General features: G+C 38.1%; 2 protein-coding genes across 3 annotated transcripts in view; one reads left to right on the top strand and one right to left on the bottom strand.

The window, feature by feature from the left end:
* ME1 (malic enzyme 1) overlaps window positions 1-12,519 on the top strand; it is a 187,939-nt gene extending 175,420 nt beyond the window's left edge. The window contains exons 11-13 of the mRNA XM_019652469.1: window positions 1,150-1,323; window positions 6,959-7,057; window positions 10,755-12,519. Coding sequence (XP_019508014.1) covers window positions 1,150-1,323; window positions 6,959-7,057; window positions 10,755-10,925 — 444 coding nt within the window. The 3' untranslated portion in view covers window positions 10,926-12,519. The remainder of the gene's footprint in view (window positions 1-1,149; window positions 1,324-6,958; window positions 7,058-10,754) is intronic.
* Window positions 12,520-15,008: 2,489 nt separating this feature from the next.
* RWDD2A (RWD domain containing 2A) lies at window positions 15,009-18,280 on the bottom strand. 2 transcript variants are annotated; one of them, XM_019652466.1, is made up of 3 exons: window positions 18,146-18,280; window positions 16,950-17,271; window positions 15,009-15,924 (listed from the first exon to the last, which is right to left on the bottom strand). In XM_019652466.1, exons 2-3 carry the CDS (start codon window positions 17,151-17,153, stop codon window positions 15,247-15,249), a joined length of 882 nt encoding a protein of 293 aa, XP_019508011.1. In that variant the 5' UTR covers window positions 17,154-17,271; window positions 18,146-18,280; the 3' UTR covers window positions 15,009-15,246. The 2 variants fall into 2 exon arrangements, with proteins under 2 accessions (XP_019508011.1, XP_019508010.1); XM_019652465.1 differs by having other exon boundaries at window positions 16,950-17,170.
* Between the last annotated feature and the right edge of the window lie 35 nt (window positions 18,281-18,315).

Below are 18,315 nucleotides of genomic sequence, written 5' to 3'. Positions count from 1 at the left end.
TATATATATATATATATAAATAATATAATAATTTAGTTACAGTAGAAAGTTGCTTGTACTAAAACATTTTATGTGAAGGTATCAGATTTGTATAAAAATAAAACTTAATTTTCTGTAAAACATACCAGTGCCTTATAGACACCTAGATGAGAACTTTAATTTTCTTTCTCACCTATTTTCATCTTTTAATATCTTGAATATTTTGAATCATACTATACACATTACCTTTATACAAAAGGTATATTATGATATTTATTAGAAATAAATAAGTTAATATTATTACTATTATAATGGATTTAGACTCCAGATGTAAGAGGAATGGAGGTTATAAGCCAGACTATCATCATTTAAACTATTCTTTGGGGATTTGGTGCCTTAGACTTTTCAAATGCATTTCTTAGACTGATGCTGTATTTGGTGAGGGTTTTCTGTTTCTATTTTAGAAGCCCTCCATGCTCTCCACTCTGTTTCCCCCCGCGCCCTCACAGGTCAGACAGATGCTTCCCTTTTGATCAGCAGTATGGAATGAAGCATCTAAAAGCCCCTAGTTAATGCCACCTTAAGGCATGTAATATGTGAGGTTCCTCAAAAACATTGTGACAAAATATTAAGACAAGGAAAAAAATACAGTTTTTGAAAATTTAATCTTATTTGCTAATCCCACTTGTCCTAATGAGTTTGTTTCCTATATGATTTTCCATATAATACTTTGCAATATAGAAATGTATTATATAAAATTGGTCCCAGTGATTATGCTGCAATGTGTTGATCCCTAAACTCTAACCTAAAATGTCATTCTTTCCAATATTCTAATATTAATCTATCATTTTTATTTTCAGGAGTCTATAATTGGAGGCCCGTATGGAAATGGTTGATAGGCCTATAGGTTGGGCCGCTGCAGAGAATAGAGAGGTGGTCTTGTGGTATCCTATGCTTTGCACACTTCTCCTAGGAGTAGAGAGTGAGATAGAGAACAGTAATTATCACCCACTCCAGAACTTATTGCCAACATCACAAAAACTTGCCCAGACTGTGTAGGGAGTTAATGAAAACTTAGAATTCTCCCTAAATACTCTATGGGATAGTTCTTTTACAATACATTTGTTTTAAGATATCCTGCTTCTTTTTAAAATTGTGTCTGTGTTGCAGGGGCGTGCAGTTTTTGCCAGTGGCAGTCCTTTTGATCCAGTCACTCTTCCCGATGGACGGACCCTATATCCTGGCCAAGGCAACAATTCCTATGTGTTTCCCGGAGTTGCTCTTGGTGTGGTGGCGTGTGGACTGAGGCACATCACAGATAAGATTTTCCTCACGACTGCTGAGGTATTGTAAAATAAGTTCTCCAGGGCTATAAATACCAAAATAGCTCAGTGTAGGTTGTCAAATGTTTTATTTATCTAGCATCTCAGCCCACTCCCGAGAAAGTGTGGCTGAAGAAGAGAAAATATTTCCCAGTAGAGAATAAGAGGTGGGTAGCAGGTCCAGATTGAGTCGCTAGTAAAAGATTGTTCTTCAATAGCCAGCAAAGAATTTTGCATTCTGATTTCTTAAAAGGAACCCTTTTTTATCTTCACACTTCCAAATTCTGTCACAGTAATGAGACAATTAAAAATTTTGTTTCCAGTTCATAGATTAAGTGGTAAATATTTCTCCATTAAGAACTTCTCTAAATAATGGCATCTTGAAGATTTAAAATGAAAGCCTGATTTAGTATATTGAAGTGTTTATTGTTTATCATTTGGGTTCAGTGTAGAAAGCAGAAACAACTCTAGTATTTTAAGCAGAAAGGAAACTAAAACAGAGAATTTGGTGTTTACCAGGTTATTAAAAGGACAGATGTGGGTTCTAGCGTGGGCCTCCAGGAAAGATTCTCAGAACACCTCAGAGCAGGCCCACTAAGGAGGCTCTGCTCAGCAAGTGTTCTGACCTGTGGAAGATTTGAATTTTTACTCTATGTGCAGGCTAACGAGTTAGCCTGCCGCAGTTTCGTAAATGCTGACAAAAGACACAAACTCTTAGAGACACAAACTCTTAGAGACAAAGCACTTTATTACTTACGGCACAAGAGGTAACAGGAACTTCAGGTTCTCGCCAGTTCCCCTTGCCCCCCAAGCCTCAGGGGGATGATACGTGATTGGCCATGTAGTATTTGTAAAATCATGAGCTTTTAATAATCAGGATATTCATCTGGTTGATATCATCTTTGAAATTGATGCAATTCATGAATGAGAAATTTGAGTGAATTTCTTCTCTTAAAATTAAACCATTTGTTATGACATTATAACTGAACTGAACCAAATAACAGTTTATTAATATTTAAACATTTTATCATGCACACATGCTATTCTTGCCATTGTGAGGAAACTCTAAGAATATTGGCAAAGATTCTGATGTTACTGAGGTGATCTAAAGGAGTATATATAATCCCAGTGTTTAGCACTTGGCGTCCTCCTGTGTGTGAACAGATGTCTGGAAGCTATAATGTTCTGCTCTTTTGGTTTTCATCACTGCATTAAAAGCATGACAGCTGATGTCTCAGAGTTTCTTTAACTCAAAAAATCTTGCTAAACATAAGTAGATGTCTAATTACTAAAAGAGTTTTTCAAAGTTCTTACATTAAGGAAAATGTAACCGTTTTATAGCAGACATATGTCTTTTATTGCAGACATAGCATAAAAACACTGATCTTTTACTCACAGTAGCCAGCGTTTTTCTATTTCAAATAACTCCAGCACCCTCTAGCGACGAATTGCATGAAAAAAAATTCTTTCCATTTATTCTCCAGGAAAAGTAATACCAAAAAACTTTGAAGAATAAATAAAATATGTTGATTTCAATAGTGTTATTCTTATCATAGCTAATGATGTCTTTGGCTAAATATTTTGGCTTTTCCACTGGATTTCTCTTAGGCTTCAGTACGATATTCCTGTTTTTCATACCACCGCATTGTTTTCATCATCTCCTTTTCATTCACTTTCAATTATGAGCTTTTTTCTAACATTCATTTTTTTTTGTCTTCCTTTTTTGTTTTTTGCTTTCAGAGATCTCATCTATTCTCTTGTTTCCATTGTCTTCATTCTAAAAGTGGCCAAATCTGTGTATCTCTATTATCATCTTTACCATATCTCGTTACCTGATGGATATTGCCACAGAAATACCCTGATGTTTCCTTAAATACAAGATGTGTAAAACCGTACTTTTCATCTTCTCTCACCCTCAATTTTTGCATTTCTATTAATGACACCCCATTTCTAAACCAGCACCAAAGCTTAGAAGATGGACATTCTTTTCATGCTCGCCCATCCCAAAGCCTTCAAACTCACCATGCATATGTACACCTATGTGAGTGCTCTATCCATTATTTTGCTTGGATAACTATTGCCCACTTCTCTAAGCTGATCCCTCAGGTCACTGCTTAAGTCCCACTTCGTGCTTGAATCCTTTTGTGACTACTCTGGCTCATCTTGATCTTTCGCCTTAGCCGTGGCTGTCTTCATCAAACACATCAACATTTAATTTCATTCCTGGTTGTATTATGCTCTTGAGAGCTTCATGTTTTAAGAAATTAAGTGTTGCCTTCTAATTAAATTGTAAATCATCTTTTTTAAAAACAGAGCCTTCCATATACTTGTTTCAAAATTCCAGTCGCACCTAGCATAATGCTAAGGTGCACAGCGGAAAGTTAGTAAATACTTATTGAACTGACTTAAATAGAACTAGTCGTATATCTTAGCAAGAAGAATAAATACAATACCACAGACACTCACTGCTGGAGGGCCCAAAAAAGAAGGAAGTCCATTTTGTCTAGATCATATTTTGAAGTTAACAACAAAAGTCACATGTAGGAGATCTAGGTGAATTTTTGTTTTTGGCAACTCCAAATTTAATAACTGTTAGGATTATTATAAAAATACTAGTTGGGGGCCGGCCGAGTGGCTCAGTTGGTTAAGAGCTCACTCAAGAGTTTGAGCTCTGAGCAACAGCGGTTCTAGTCCCGGCCCGAGCTGAGCAGCCGCTGAGCTGCCAACAGGTAGCAGGATGGCTCAGCTAAAAAACAAAAGAAAAAAGAAAAAAAATACTAGTTGGATATCTTATGGAATTAGGACTCTCATGGGTTGGCACCAATCCCAAAGACTATTCCTGGACATTTAACATCACACAGACTTTTAGCTCTCCTGGTCCTCTGGACCATTTCCTGGACCTCTGATGAGAGCTCCAGTGCTCCCCTGGGTCAACCCTCCAGGCCCTGCATGTTGCACAGCACCTGGGAGCAGACTCCTCCCTTTTTCCCCACATCTGGGAGGCAAACCCTGGCTTCCTATCCTTCCGCCCTCCTCTTGAGCCCTGCTTTATGCCCCACCCCTTCCTGATATCTCCCAGAGATGATCCCCGCAGACAACAGCATCTGGAGGGAACTTTGATTCTTGAAGTCACTGGATAACTGAAAATCCAGCTACCATAACATTGTCAAAGGGAAACTGAGAGATTATTTGAAAGCAACCACAATGCAGTTAGAGAGAGACACCAATGGCATATCAAAAGCAGCAAATAGTTTTGAGAGAATAAGCCGGTACTCATCCATCTACTGACTTTCCTTGTATCTTTAAAATAGCATTTGTGTAGTATTCTAGGGCAAATGCAATGATTTTGAATACCAATAATGTGCCAGTGGTGATAGGAGCAATATACATATAATCTGATGTAAACCATTGAAAAAATTTGAAGTTGATGGGTTACCTAACTTGCCTCCAAATCGAAAAGCTAATAAACTAACATGTTGTAGAAGTAGATCTGAGCCCCAAAGATATTTTTACTTCTACTCTGCCATGCTGGCTGCCTATTTGTTCTTTTTAAAATGAAATAGCTAAGATTTAATGTACACTTACTTTCCCAGACAGTGTGGTAAATTCTTTACTGGCATTTATTTAATTTAATCCTATAAATTAGGAACTGTTATTAGTCTTATGTCACCAAAGAGAAAACTAGTGTTAGAAACTTGCCTTCCCCCACCCCTAACCTCTGTCTAAATATCCTTGTGCAGAGGTCCACAGTCACCTATAGGACTTAACCCAAACTCCTTAATTTGCATTGACAGTGCTCCAATCCTTATTTTTCAACGCAGATCCTCTGCTCCGCTAGAGCAGGACATTTGGGCTCACTGAGTCCAGCTCATACCTGCGTTTGGTCTGACTCTGGCTTCTTTCTGGAGCGCCCACCCCTTTCCTGTTTGTCTGATGCCTAGCTTTCCTTCAATTCCATACTCATGCTCCCTCTACTGTTCCTCTGGATTTCTTGCCACTCGTATTTCACCTTTAGACAAGGCTGTCTTCTGTTTTGGTATTCCCTTTTTATTCCTGTTTGTTGTTACCTCACTAAATTATACGTCTCTCAAGGGCAGGAACTGCTTTTTAAATTTGTAGTGTTGTATCTTTCATATTTGCTGGTGGCAACTAAACAATATTTCAGAAATAATATCATGATTAAAAAAACCTAAAAGATATTAAAGATACTGAAAAATAAGTGATTATTCAAAATATCTCAGATAAGGAAGGTTTTGTACTTCCTCTCTGCCTCCATATTTCTTTTAAATAAAGACCCAGCTATGTACACCGATTTAGGCCTACTTCACTGAAAGGCTTTAATCAAAGTCTTAGATCTTGAAGGAATTTCAAGGTGGCTGAGTCTACCTTTAGGCCATAGTAGGTTCAATAAATAATTTATTGGTATTTTATTTATATACATAGTATTTTCTTGTTGAACCATTTGTGAGCAACTTACAGATATTATGCCTCTTTACCCCTAAATATTTCACGACATTTTCTTATGTGATCAGCGTGTCGTTAGCAATTCAGAAACTTTAACATTGATGTAATACTATCTAATGTATACTCCAAATTCATTTTTTGTCAATTATCCATCCATTTAAAAAACTTTTATAGCCTGTAGATCAATCCTTTAATCTGCAAGAATGTTTCAATCTTTTTGTTTCTTTTATGGTGTTGACATTTTTTGAGAGTACAAGCCAGTTGTTTTTTACAACATTCCTCAATTTGGGTTTATCTGATTGTCTCCTCAGGATTTAATTCAAGTTATATGGTTTTGTTTGGAGCACTGTGTGCCTAATTGTACCCTACTCAGTGCATCACATCAGCGGCACATGATGTCAATTTGTTTCATTGTTTTAAACCACAATATTGACGTATGATTGACATACAAAAAGCTGTACATTCTTACTTATGTACTTGATGAGTTTGTTGATAAGTATATACCTGTGGAACCATCACCACAACCTATGCCATAAATGAATGTACTACCTCCAAAAATTGTTTCCCTCCCTCTTTATTAATAATTTTTTGTTGTGGTGGTAGGAATACTTAACATAAGATCTACCCTCTTAGTAAATTTTTAAGTATACACTCTTTGATTTAGAAATAAGGAATGGTTTGGGAGCAGCAAATGCTGAGACTAGTTAGGTGATTCAGATAATCCAAAATCTCCATAAAAGTAAAGTCCTGTTTGCAGAGTGACTCTGAAATAGCTTTCTCAGCCTCCTGTGCAACATTCTGTGAGCTGGGAGTGATGGCGTGATCCGTCTTGGATGCCCTCTTCCTCTACTTTCAGGCTCCTTTTCCATCACTTTTGTCATCCTCCTCCTCCGACTCCTCTAGTGTATCAAACGGGAAAGCTGCTGGCATTTCACGGTACCATAGAAAAGGAAGTGGATTAGGAAGAAACCCAGATTCTGTTCCCATCTTTTTCACTAACTGCATGATCCCACAAATCACCAAGCTTCTCTGGGCTCAGATTTTCCATTGATAAAGGGGAGAATGAAATTAGATGGTCACATTAACGTGATCGGCTTCTATTCATGACTGTATATGTGACCATTCAAATGCTAGTTATTCTCATAACCACCACGTTGTATGAAAAAAAAAACTTTCTTTTTTTTATTTTTAAGGTTATAGCTCATCAAGTGTCAGATAAACACTTGGAAGAGGGCCGACTTTTTCCTCCTTTGAACACCATTAGAGATATTTCTCTGAAAATTGCAGAAAAGGTAAAACCACTCTAGTTCAACTTTATTATTTTTTCTTCCTTCTATTGCTAAGTGTGTGTTTTTAGGTATTAAAATCCACTTCCTGTATCAACTTATTGTTTCAGAAAGCACAGTGCTTTAGCAGAGCTTAGGAACTGTGTTTCATCCTTAGGAATGGAAGAATTGGGCTGAATCATGAATTTCCCTGTCATTCTTTTTCTCTCCTGTAATTTAACTAATTCATTAGGGTTTTCTTTCAGCTAGATTTCCATCACTTCACCTTTTTTAAATTAGTGTTTTCCATATCACACTTATGAAAGTCACCAAAGTAATGCAGATGTGGTAGAATTACATTTAGGCCTTGAATGCCTCCCGCTCTCCCTCACCTTATCCATGTCTCCATGGTGTTTGGCATCTTAAAGATCACAACTGATAATACTGGGAAGAAGGCAAAACATTGAGGGCAAACAACTCAAAGCAGATGAGCTACTTAGGAATCAGCCAAGAAGAACCTAAAGGCAAGGGAATTTTCTATAACTACAATGAGAGTTATATTAACATTTTTGCAATATAGTTGTATTAGTTTACACGAGTTGACATAACAAAATACCACAGACTGGGTGACTAAAAAAGGAAATTTATTTCTTCCCTGTTCTGGAGGTTAGAAATCTAAGACTAAAGGATAAGCAGGTATGGTTCCTTTGGAGGCCTCTCTCCTTGACTTATAGATGAATACCTTCTCTCTGTGTCCTTGTGTGGTCTTTTTTCTGTGCACGTGCATCCCTGGTGTCTCCTTGTGTGTCCAAATTTACCTTTTTTATAAAGACACCGGTCAACTTAGGTCCGGGTTCACTCAAGAGCCTCATTTTAACTTAAATACCTCTTAAAGACCCTATCGTCAAATAAAGTCATACTCTGAGGTACTGGGGGGTTAAGGCCTCAACATTTTGGGTGACATAGTTTTAGTCCTTATAGTAATTAAGTAATTAGATTAGAGTTTATCAACCTCAGCACTATGCACAGTTTGGCTGGATAGCTCTTTGTTGTAGGTGCTGTCCTGGGCATTGTAGGATGTTTAGCAGCATCTCTGGCCTTTTTCTATTAGATGCCAGTAGCTTTTGTACAGTTATAACAACCAAAAGTTTCCAGACATTGCCAAGTGTTTCCTCGGAGGCAAGATCGTTCCTGGTAGAAAATCAAAGCTATTAACAAGTTTATCAAAACAACACCATTTTGGATTTATATGTCATTACTTATCTTGTTGATTGGGGAAAAATGCTTCAAAAATCAAGTAACTCTTCAAAAAAAAAAAGTTAGATAATCAGCTTGGTTAGTTATTTATGAAAGAGTGAAAGAGTATGTGTATATTTTCTCCTAGTTTGTGTCTACTAGTTTTTAGTCTGAATTAATATACTGGACAGCATATTATCATTTTGTTCATTTTGAATATTTAAATGAAAAGGAGTTAGCATCTGATTAGAGGATAAAGTAAGAAAGTGAAGGACAGCAGGAAAGTACAAAGAGACTCAGATATTACATCTAGAATAACGAAAACCTGAGCTCATAGGAATTGGGAAATCAGGACTAAGACTCAATTTCAGGGAGTAAGATGATATAAGTCAACTGCAAGTTTGAAGTATCAATGGTACATTCAAATGTTCAATTTTAACAAATAGATGGAAATGACTGAAACTTAAAGAGGCTAGATATAAAGATGCGGGAATCATCTAGGTGTCGTAACAGATGAAGCTCTAAAAGTAGTAGGGATTACAAGAGAGCAAGTTTAGAAAGGAAAGGAAACCAAGGATAGAATATAGTTTATTTTCTGTCTAGAATACAGAAGAAAGAAGGCAGCTAAGAAGGAAAGTAGTCACACCATTAAGAAGAGACTAAGAATTGAGCAGCATGTCAGAAATTAAAGAAGATGGTGTCAGGATGGGGGTAGAAGTTGTGATTAAAAGAATCAAATCCTGGTGAGAAGAACTAGCCTGAATGATGACAACTTTTATTTATACTTAAGAAGTCATCAGAAAATTTACAAAAGCAATTTCAATAGTAGAAGTTAAGAAGCCTGAGGAGAATTAGGAAAGCAGCAAAATCTAAGCCACTCTCGTGGAGAGTATGGGATTGAGAAGAAGGGGAGAGTGAAGATTTCACTGAGGGAGGCTCGTTAATATAGTGTATCCTGGGAGCAGAAAGAGGAATGAAATTCCACATAGTCTATGTCAGGAATGAAACAATCCATTATATTATAAGAGTAGTATACCGATTGCAAATGGGCACAAGGGATCTTTTTGGGGTGATGGAAATATTCTGAAACTGGATGTGATAACAGTTGCATAACTATGTAAACTTGAAAAATAATTCAATTGTACACTGAAAATGGCTGCATTTTATGGTGAGTGAACTATACCACAAAAAAGCTGTTAAAAAAGTAATACCACATTATAGGCACTTTAGAAAATAGAGAAAAGGAAAATACTTAATATTCTACTTTTCCAACATAAGCATTATTATCATTTTGGTGTGTTTGCTCCTAGCTTTTTTCATTTGTTTGCTTTCTTTTCCAACATCATTATAATAATGTATGGTGTATACATACTTTTGTTTACTGATTCCTTTTTCATAAACATTTCTCAATAATACAGCACAGTCCATATAGCCATAATTTGTCATAAATGCACAATTTCATGTTGAGAAGAGATACTTAATCATTCTAATACTTGTCAAAATCAGACTTAATCCAAATAAGTCTATCATACAAATAGCTCCTCGATGAAAGGAGTAAATTAAAGAGCACATATGGAGTGATTAATTTTGACAAGAGGGAGAATTCATTTTTCTCAAATAGAGGAAGAGAGGATGTTTGAAGATAAAGAGGAGATAGTTTGATTAGATGAAAAGGGAAATTGAGATAGTTTTCCCTGATTAGTTGGAATTTTCTCAGTAGAGTGATGAGAGTCAAATGGAGACTTGAGTGGGGAAAGTTTGAAATTGCCTTGTGAGAAATATGAGAAGAAGGGTTTTTGTTTGTTTGTTTATTTTTAAAGGAAGATAAAAGCACAAAGTGCAGCCACATAAGCCCAAGTAAGGTTAGACAAAGTATTATATCGCAGGAGACAGCCATGAAGGAGAAAGCCAGCACTTGAGGGTTCCCTAGACTGGGGATTAGAATGGCAAGTGTGAGACAAAGACACAGAAACAAGAGATTCTGTGATAACTGGGGAAAAGCATTGAAACTGCCCATGGAGTCCTGCTGACTAGGTGAGCAGGGCCAGGAGACCCTGGGATTAATAAAGAGATTTTGTAGGAGGCTGTGGTCAGAATAGGGATTGTTGAAACTACAAGGAATCTGACTTCAAATTTAGCAGGATATTAAGGTATTTAGTTCAAGTTCATTATCAATGCAGTCATTGGAAGACTTTTATACCACCGTCTTAGCTGAGAAATCCTGGTATGATCACCCTTGAATAAGTTTCTGCTATTTATACTTTCTTTAGTTGCTGATATATTTGCCTCTTGGTATATGATTTATAATTGAATTTTCATTTTATATTTATTTATTTATGTGTGCTTTCATTATAATGCAACCTAATTTTTTTGAAAATAGACAAAATATAAAGTATAAATTATTTTTTTGGAACAGATAAAACTTCTGGCATGTGCTTACCATTACCTCTATTCGTTAAAATAACAAATATTCTTTTCTTATTTCTAGATTGTGAAAGATGCATACCAAGATAAGACAGCCACAGTTTATCCTGAACCCCAAAACAAAGAAGCATTTGTCCGTTCTCAGATGTATAGCACTGATTATGACAAGATTCTACCTGATTGTTATTCTTGGCCTGAAGAGGCCCAGAAAATACAGACCAAACTTGACCAGTAGCATCATAGCTGACATTTCTAACTCCATTAATGAGATCTTGACGTCTTTCATAATTTTTAAAGATTAGAACCTTTTATAATGATTCATAATAAGCTAGTTTAAGGTAATTTTACTTCAACAATCTAAAAATTTACAGAAGAATATTAATATACTTTAGGGTAAACATCACACTAGTCAGTTTTGCTTCATTTACTTTCTGATTGTTTAGGGTTTCTCTCTTATTTTGCACAAGCTCTCTTTAAAAGCTATTATACCTACTACTGAGAACCTCATCATTTTTGTATATAGGGAACTAATGGGAAGCCCCAAATAAGTAATAAATTGATATGATTAAAATTAAAATCCATAGTTCTTTTCTTGACCATTTTGTAAAAATCTACCTTTTTTTTAATAAAGACAGAAATGAATTTAGGCATAGATGAACTTTTGCTAAAAATAGAAACAACACTTTTTTGCCTAGAGAAAAATAACTTCTCTGGAATTTTTATTCCACTCCTAGATTATATTTGGGGTTTTTTTTCATGTGCAACTGAATTCTAACATTTCTAAGAAAGATAATTGCTGTTTATAATGCCTTGTGCAGCCTTAGATTTTAATATTCTTTCCCCATTGGTACATCTTATCTCCTTGGTCCTCAGTCAGAATCACTTTTAACAGCATCCTTCCTTCTCTGTAAGTGTGGTGTCCTTCAATTCCACATTGCTGTTGCCGGGCCTTTGCAGACTGTAGCTCCTGTTCAGAGGTCGGTACCTTCAGGCCAGCACAGCCGGAACAGTGGGAAGAGCTGAGAGGAGAGTAGGTCAGCTCCTTGAGAAAGGGCTGCCTGCAGAGTCGACCTCCTAAGACAAAGATCTCCAGTCAGGAGCAAGAACATGGTTCTGAGACAAGCTGGGTCCCTCTTGAATGACCTGCTCTAATGTCCCCTTGATTCGCTCAGGTAATTAAGAGCTCATTGTGTTGTTACAATAAACATAATTCCTTTGAGTTTGGAGAAAGTTTTGTAGCTACTTCCCTAATATCAGAAGTTATCTTTACATCAGATATGAAAATATTTGAAATATCATTAGTAGTTACAGCCCAGAAATTCATGATAATTTCCAGTTTTACTTTAGAAATTAATCATTGAACTAATGGAAACAATTTTAGGTTCTTAAGCTCAGGTACAATAACATTTGCTATTTGTAGAATTATTTGGAGAATTTTCTGTATTTGAAGTAATGTTTTTAAAGAGTATAAGACGTTCAAGGTAAACTACTATACAATGATTTTTATGAAAGTTGAAGGTTACATAAATTGTTTTAAGTGTAAGTAGAAGGGGCGGGGTGTTTTTGAAGGTAATACTTAATCAAGAATTTTCTCAATATAGTTATTTTGAAAGGATCCAGTATGCCTATTTCTTGTCTGTTTCCATATTGTCTTGTAGCTCTAACTGAATGTATTTACCTATGCAAAAGATTTATTAAAGCATAGAAAAAGTGAATGAATAAAATAATTGTCTTTTTCTCTTAAAATATCGTTACATTTAAAAATGATAATGCTGAGTCTTGGTGGTCATGTGACAGGATATTATGAATAAAAATATTCTAATAGCTAATTTCAGTATGAGCTTCATTTAATACATGTGTAGTCATATTTGCCATATACTGTGTTGAATGAGCTACTTCCTTGTCCTCAGAGAAAGATAATGAAATAAGCATTGGATGATTACTTACTAGGTATCATGTATTCTATATACATGATAGTATTTAATGTAGTTCACAATTCCCTTATGAAATAGATTTTTCAAGTAACTTACCAATCCACAGAGCAATGAATGAAGGATGTGGGCTCTAAATCCATGTTATCTTTATTTGTAATCTGTTCTCTTTTCACTAGAGTACAGTCTAGAACAACACTGTCCTATAGAAAAGGAAAGTGAGCCACATGTATAATTTTCAGTTGCCTCATAAAAAGGAAGAAACAGTATTTTCATTTCAACATGTGATCAATATAAAAAGTATGAATGAGATACTTTATTTTATTCATACTGAGGCTCCAAAATCCGGATATTTGCATGTTTCTCAGTCCTGAGAACATAATAGAACAATGGAATAGAACAGGAAGCTCACAGACAGACCCCCTGAATATGAGTTACAAAGGATTTGTTGTGTGCAATCAGACCATCCTAATCCTAACGATGACCTAACAGCATCCATGAAAAACCTTTTTTTGATTGAGGTATAATTACATGTTAGTTTTAGGTGCACAACATAATGAGTCGATATTTGTATATATTGTAAAATGATCACCACGATAAGCTAGTTAACATTTGTCACCATACATAGTTAGAAAATTTTTATTTCTTGTGATGAGAACTTTTGAGATTTACTCTCAGCAACTTTCAAAAATGCAGTACAGTATTAACTATAGTCAACATGCTATACATTGAATGACTTATTTTATAACTGCAAATTTGTATGTTTTGACCCCCTCGTTTATTCCCCCTCCCCACCCCACCTCTGGCAACTGCTAGTCTGTTCTCTGTATCTATGAGCTTGTGTTTTCTTGTTATTTTTTAGATTCCACATTTCACTTAGCATAATGCCCCAAGGGTCCATCCATGTTGTCGCAAATAGCAAGATTTTATTCTTGTGTAAATAATATTGCTATATGTGTGTGTGTGTGTGTGTGTGTGTGTGTGTGTGTGTGTGTGTGTGTGTACACACACACACACACACACACACACACACACACTTTCTTTATCCATTCACCTGTTGTTGGACATTTAGTTTATTTCTGCATCTTACCTGTTGTAAATATTGAACATGGAGCCTATATATTTTATGAATTAGTGTTTTCATTATTTCTTCAGATAAGTATTCAGAAGTGGAATTGCTGGATCATATGGCAGTTCTATTGTTAATTTTTTTTTAGGAACCTCTATACTGTTTTCCATAATGGTTGCATCAATATACATTCCCACCGAGTGCCCAAGTGTTCTCTTTTCTCCGTATCCTTGCTGAATTATTTGTTGTAATTTTGATAAGTCATTCTAATAGGTGTGAAGTGATGTCTCATTATGGTTTTGATGTGCATTTCCCTGATGATTAGTGTTGAGCATCTTTTCATGTACCTATTGGGACACACGTCTACATCTTAGACATAGAGTACAACCAGAATGTAACGCTTCATAAAAATTCTGTAAGCTCACTAGCACACACAGCCATGTTTGGCATCTAACAATGTATCACAAAATGGGAGTAAGGCAGTCACCTCCAAGTCACGATGTCTCAGCACCCAGCTTTGTCATCCTGAGGGGACCAGGACATCAGTGGGGTGCCTGGGACCCAGCAGAAGGAAATGCTCCCTGAGAAAGGGCAGCAGTAGGCAAAGAAACCATGGAAACCAGAGAATGCTACAGAGAGGCAGCTCAGGACACCCCTTAACACAGGTGAGACTCCCAGAAATTCTTGGGGAGGGGTAAATACTTTGTAATGAAAAGGTTTGGCAAGTGCTACTTTAATAGGGGTTATCATTAAAATAAACTCATTTTGAAAAAGGCTGTTGAAGCCTGTGGAGCTTGGAATCTTCAGAAGAGATGGCAGTGACTTATCACCAAACTGTAGAGCTTGATTTTTTTCCCCAGTGAGGTGAGGGTCCAGAGCCATCCACGCTGGTCCTCTCAACTCTTGCCCTGGCACACGGGCAAAGGCTGCCAGTTTGCGTCACCTGTGGAAGACCTTGTAGACAAGAAATCATATGTAAACAGCCAGAGAACACGTCATCTTCATTACTCTTGAGACTTCATTACTGTGATTCTCCTGCCATTATAGTTAGGATCTAGTTTTGCTAAAAGAAAAAATTCAAAATAGGGGGTTTAACATAAAGTAAGAAACGTAGTAAATGTGCCCTCTCTTTGTTCTCATTTCAAACTTGATTTAGAATTCATCTCCAATAATGAAAGAAAGTGTGGTGTGCCATTTGCGTGCTGGCATCATAAAAGGGAGAGATGTTATTCTAACTATTTGTGAGCAGAGCTACCACTTGACTACTGACATGAACTATGGGCTTTAAACTCCTCTTCCATCAAATAAGCGTCACTGGTTGAATTGACTGTTTTATTAATTTACAATTAAATAGTTTTCAGTTAACACAAGAACATAGGGTAACATCACGATTGCACTGTTACAAAGTTAAAAGGCCCATGTTTCAGTACCAGGTAAAATTCGGGAGCTAGGTTTCTCACAGAGGACACAAAACAGCTGCCGGCCCTTTCAGTTTGGTTTTATTAACAGAAATACTACTTTAGTGAAATTACAAGCACAGGCCTTTTCATAGCTTCCTAGGAGTCTGAACTTTTGCTTTCAATACCAAATAATATCTGGAAAACATGCTCGCTTTTGTGTTTTTTTAGAAATTCTAAGAACTGACCCAGATTCATGTGATAGTCATTCCTTAATCCATAGTCGCCATGGGCCTCTAGGAGTAATTCTTCAAAAGAATGGAACAGACGCAGATCCTCCCCGTTTCCTTCGGTTTCAATACTTTCAGCATGCTTACAGGAAATGTGTTTCCAATTGGGATACCTAATAGTGTGCCAGAATTCCTCACAATGCTCTTTGAAGCCCTCCACACAGATTATACCAGGCTTTCCGGTCATGCAAAATCCAGTCACATCTAACCTTTTCCCCACATCCAAAATCTTTTTCCTCAGGTCCTGCTGATATATATGGTGGCTGTAGATCCACATTCGCAGGAACGTGTTCTTGACCGGCTTTGCCTGTGTTGATGGTTCGTACACGAGCTTTCTGTTCAGGAAATAGGAGGCGCTGTTGTCCTGTAACCACTGGATTGCTGCACACACACAGAGCTCACCTGGATCAAAAGTCCCTATGTAAGAAGTGAGACTTTTGTTGAGGAGAAGCTGTTGTTGTCTGTCGAGCTCAGATGACCGTCCAAACAGCTGCAGTGCTACATAGGGGTAGCTGTGAGGCATGGTTACTTGCAAATCAATTTTCACCTTAAAATGAAAACCAAGTAGATTTAAGTACCATAAAATCACCTAAGCTAGTTTATCAATGGCAACTGCATGATTTTGATAAATATAATAGTTATTACTATTAAGTGTCAGACACTGTACTAAGTACTTTAGATACACTATGCCTTCATTAATGCATTCATTCATTCTGGTATTTATCAAACACCTAACCATGTGCCAGTTATCCTATGCTGGAATAAAGAAGTGAAGGTACTATTTCTGCCATTTATGAAGTCTACAGCCTAGTTAAGGAGAAAGACATTAAACAAATAATTACACATATCAAGTATTTAGCTTCAGTGGTGAGAAGCATTACCATGACAAAGTACAGGGATCCACTGAAATGTGTAACCAAAGGGACTAAATCCAGTCTGGGGAACCACGAAGTCTCCACTCAGAGAACGACAGCTGAAGGATGAGTAGGAATAGCTAGAAGAGTGGTTCTCAAATGCCTAGTCCACTTGTTACTTATGTTCTGCTAATGTTGCTGGAGATAAATGAATCAGAAGATGAAGGTAAACTCATTTTTAGTATTTCGAATTTCTATCTGTATTCGCTTACAGTGTTATGGGGGCCACCAAAGAAACATTCATTCACTTCTGAAAAGCCAGGTTTGCCAAAGGCAATAATTAGATTTGCGAAAATCATGAGATCTATACCGGGGTGGGGTGTATGTGTGTGTTAGTCCATACTATAATAGTTGGGTTGGTAAAACACTGGTTGAGTGAAAAAAAATAATAATGGTAGTATAAGATTGCAAGATGTTTTTAATAAAAACATGAGGCATATTTGTTAAAAGGGTGTGCATATTTATGTAAAATTCAGGATGTTTATTGAAGACAATTTACAGGGCATCCAATATTTTACATATTTTGCTTTCAAACAAGTAAAGGAAATATGCATCTGGAATATTCTCTATTTCTTTCCTGGACCGAAAGATCATGTTCCAAGTGTTTCCAATAAAAACTGGGTACCTGGTAACAATTAAAACAACTCAGGACACTTACCTTAGGCTCCTCAATCTGGAGTGTAATCTCAAATTCAATTTTTGGTGGCAGTGCCTCCCTTGTGCCTTCTAAATACCTCTTTATAGTCGATAGGGCATTTACATCCTCAAGTTTTACTTCTCCGTGGTTAGGAAACATAGAAAACAGCATTTCCATTTCCAGTAGCTGAAGCTGCAGGCATTCTTTCATAGAAGCGGAGGACATGTCGCCTCAAAATCAACCTGCCAGAAAAACTGGAAAGGCTCAGGGACACTGGGTTTGTCAGTTGGTGGTTTCAAGCGAAATTTCTCCGCAGTTTTGCAGGAACGCTAGGCACTGAGAACTAGGGGCATAAACAGGAAAACTTACACTCTCCTGCTTTATCTCCGGACCCCAATATCTAGTATGCACAACATTCCCCAAGATATTTCATTAAAATTCAGCTTCCCCGTTCCTTCCCCCCACCCCCGCCATTCTCGCTTCTGCTCTAGATGCGGGAATCTGGACTTTCAACAAGTGTTAGGAATTATTCCGTTGCAGGTGGCTGGCAGACGCCTGCCGATATTCTGCAAGCCTGAATTCTGAGAAAGGCAAGGGGCCCAGCTTCTGAATCCTCCCAGGTCTCAGGCTTGGACGGAGCTGGACGCTGCGGCGAGGAAAGCCCGCAGTGCCGGTGGGGCGGAGCTCTGGGTCCCCTGGCTCTGGGGTCTCGAGGGCCCCGCCGCCCCCGACGCCAGTTGTCGCCCCTCGGCCCTAGCGCAAGGACCCCTCCGGGGTGGGCCTTTCCGCCTCTCCAGGGAGCCACACTGGCCCGGGGAGGCATCAAGGGACCTCCGGACGATTTGGATCCATTTGCCTCTGCCCCGAGGGGCCCAGGTTTAGAGGGAGGGGTCTCACAGAAACATAAATAAAATAACGTTTAGTATGAGCTGGGGCGAGGAGATGGGGAAGGGGTGGCGACACGAGAAGGCTTCACGGAGTCTAAGGTTTGGGAGATGAACCTCGAGAAATGAAAGGGGAGGCTGGGTGGCGCTCACTGTGGCCGAGGCCACCTCGTCAGAGACCCCAGATCCGGGCTGGTACCCCCCATCCAGGACCACTAGAATCCCCGGCTTCCCAGGAACGCAGGATCTGCCAACCCGAGACGCAAATTTGGAGGTGGGGCTGCATATTTGCCGGTCGTAGTGCTCGGAAAGTCCGCGACCCTCGGCCCCTACCTTCGGGCCACAGCGGGGGCCTCACCCTTCCTGGTCATTCAATGGAAACAGCCCCAAGCCCGCTCGGAACCCGATCCGCAGTTCCGCAGGCGCAAGCTGCGCGCGACTCGCGAGGGGGCGGGGCGGGGCCAGAGGACCCTCCCCCGCCGTGATTGGCTGAAGGGCGTGGC

Source organism: Hipposideros armiger, unplaced genomic scaffold, assembly GCF_001890085.2.
Source record: "Hipposideros armiger isolate ML-2016 unplaced genomic scaffold, ASM189008v1 scaffold_180, whole genome shotgun sequence".
NCBI lineage: Eukaryota > Metazoa > Chordata > Mammalia > Chiroptera > Hipposideridae > Hipposideros > Hipposideros armiger.
This window is presented reverse-complemented; position numbering and strand designations above follow the sequence as displayed.

Excerpts from the sequence above, each read along its gene's own strand:
- RWDD2A (XM_019652466.1), bottom strand. The coding sequence starts at position 17,153 with ATGTCCTCCGCTTCTATGAAAGAATGCCTGCAGCTTCAGCTACTGGAA. Across the intron at positions 15,925-16,949 it reads TCCAGATTGAGGAGCCTAAG|GTGAAAATTGATTTGCAAGT; the intron begins GTAAGTGTCCTG and ends TTTCATTTTAAG.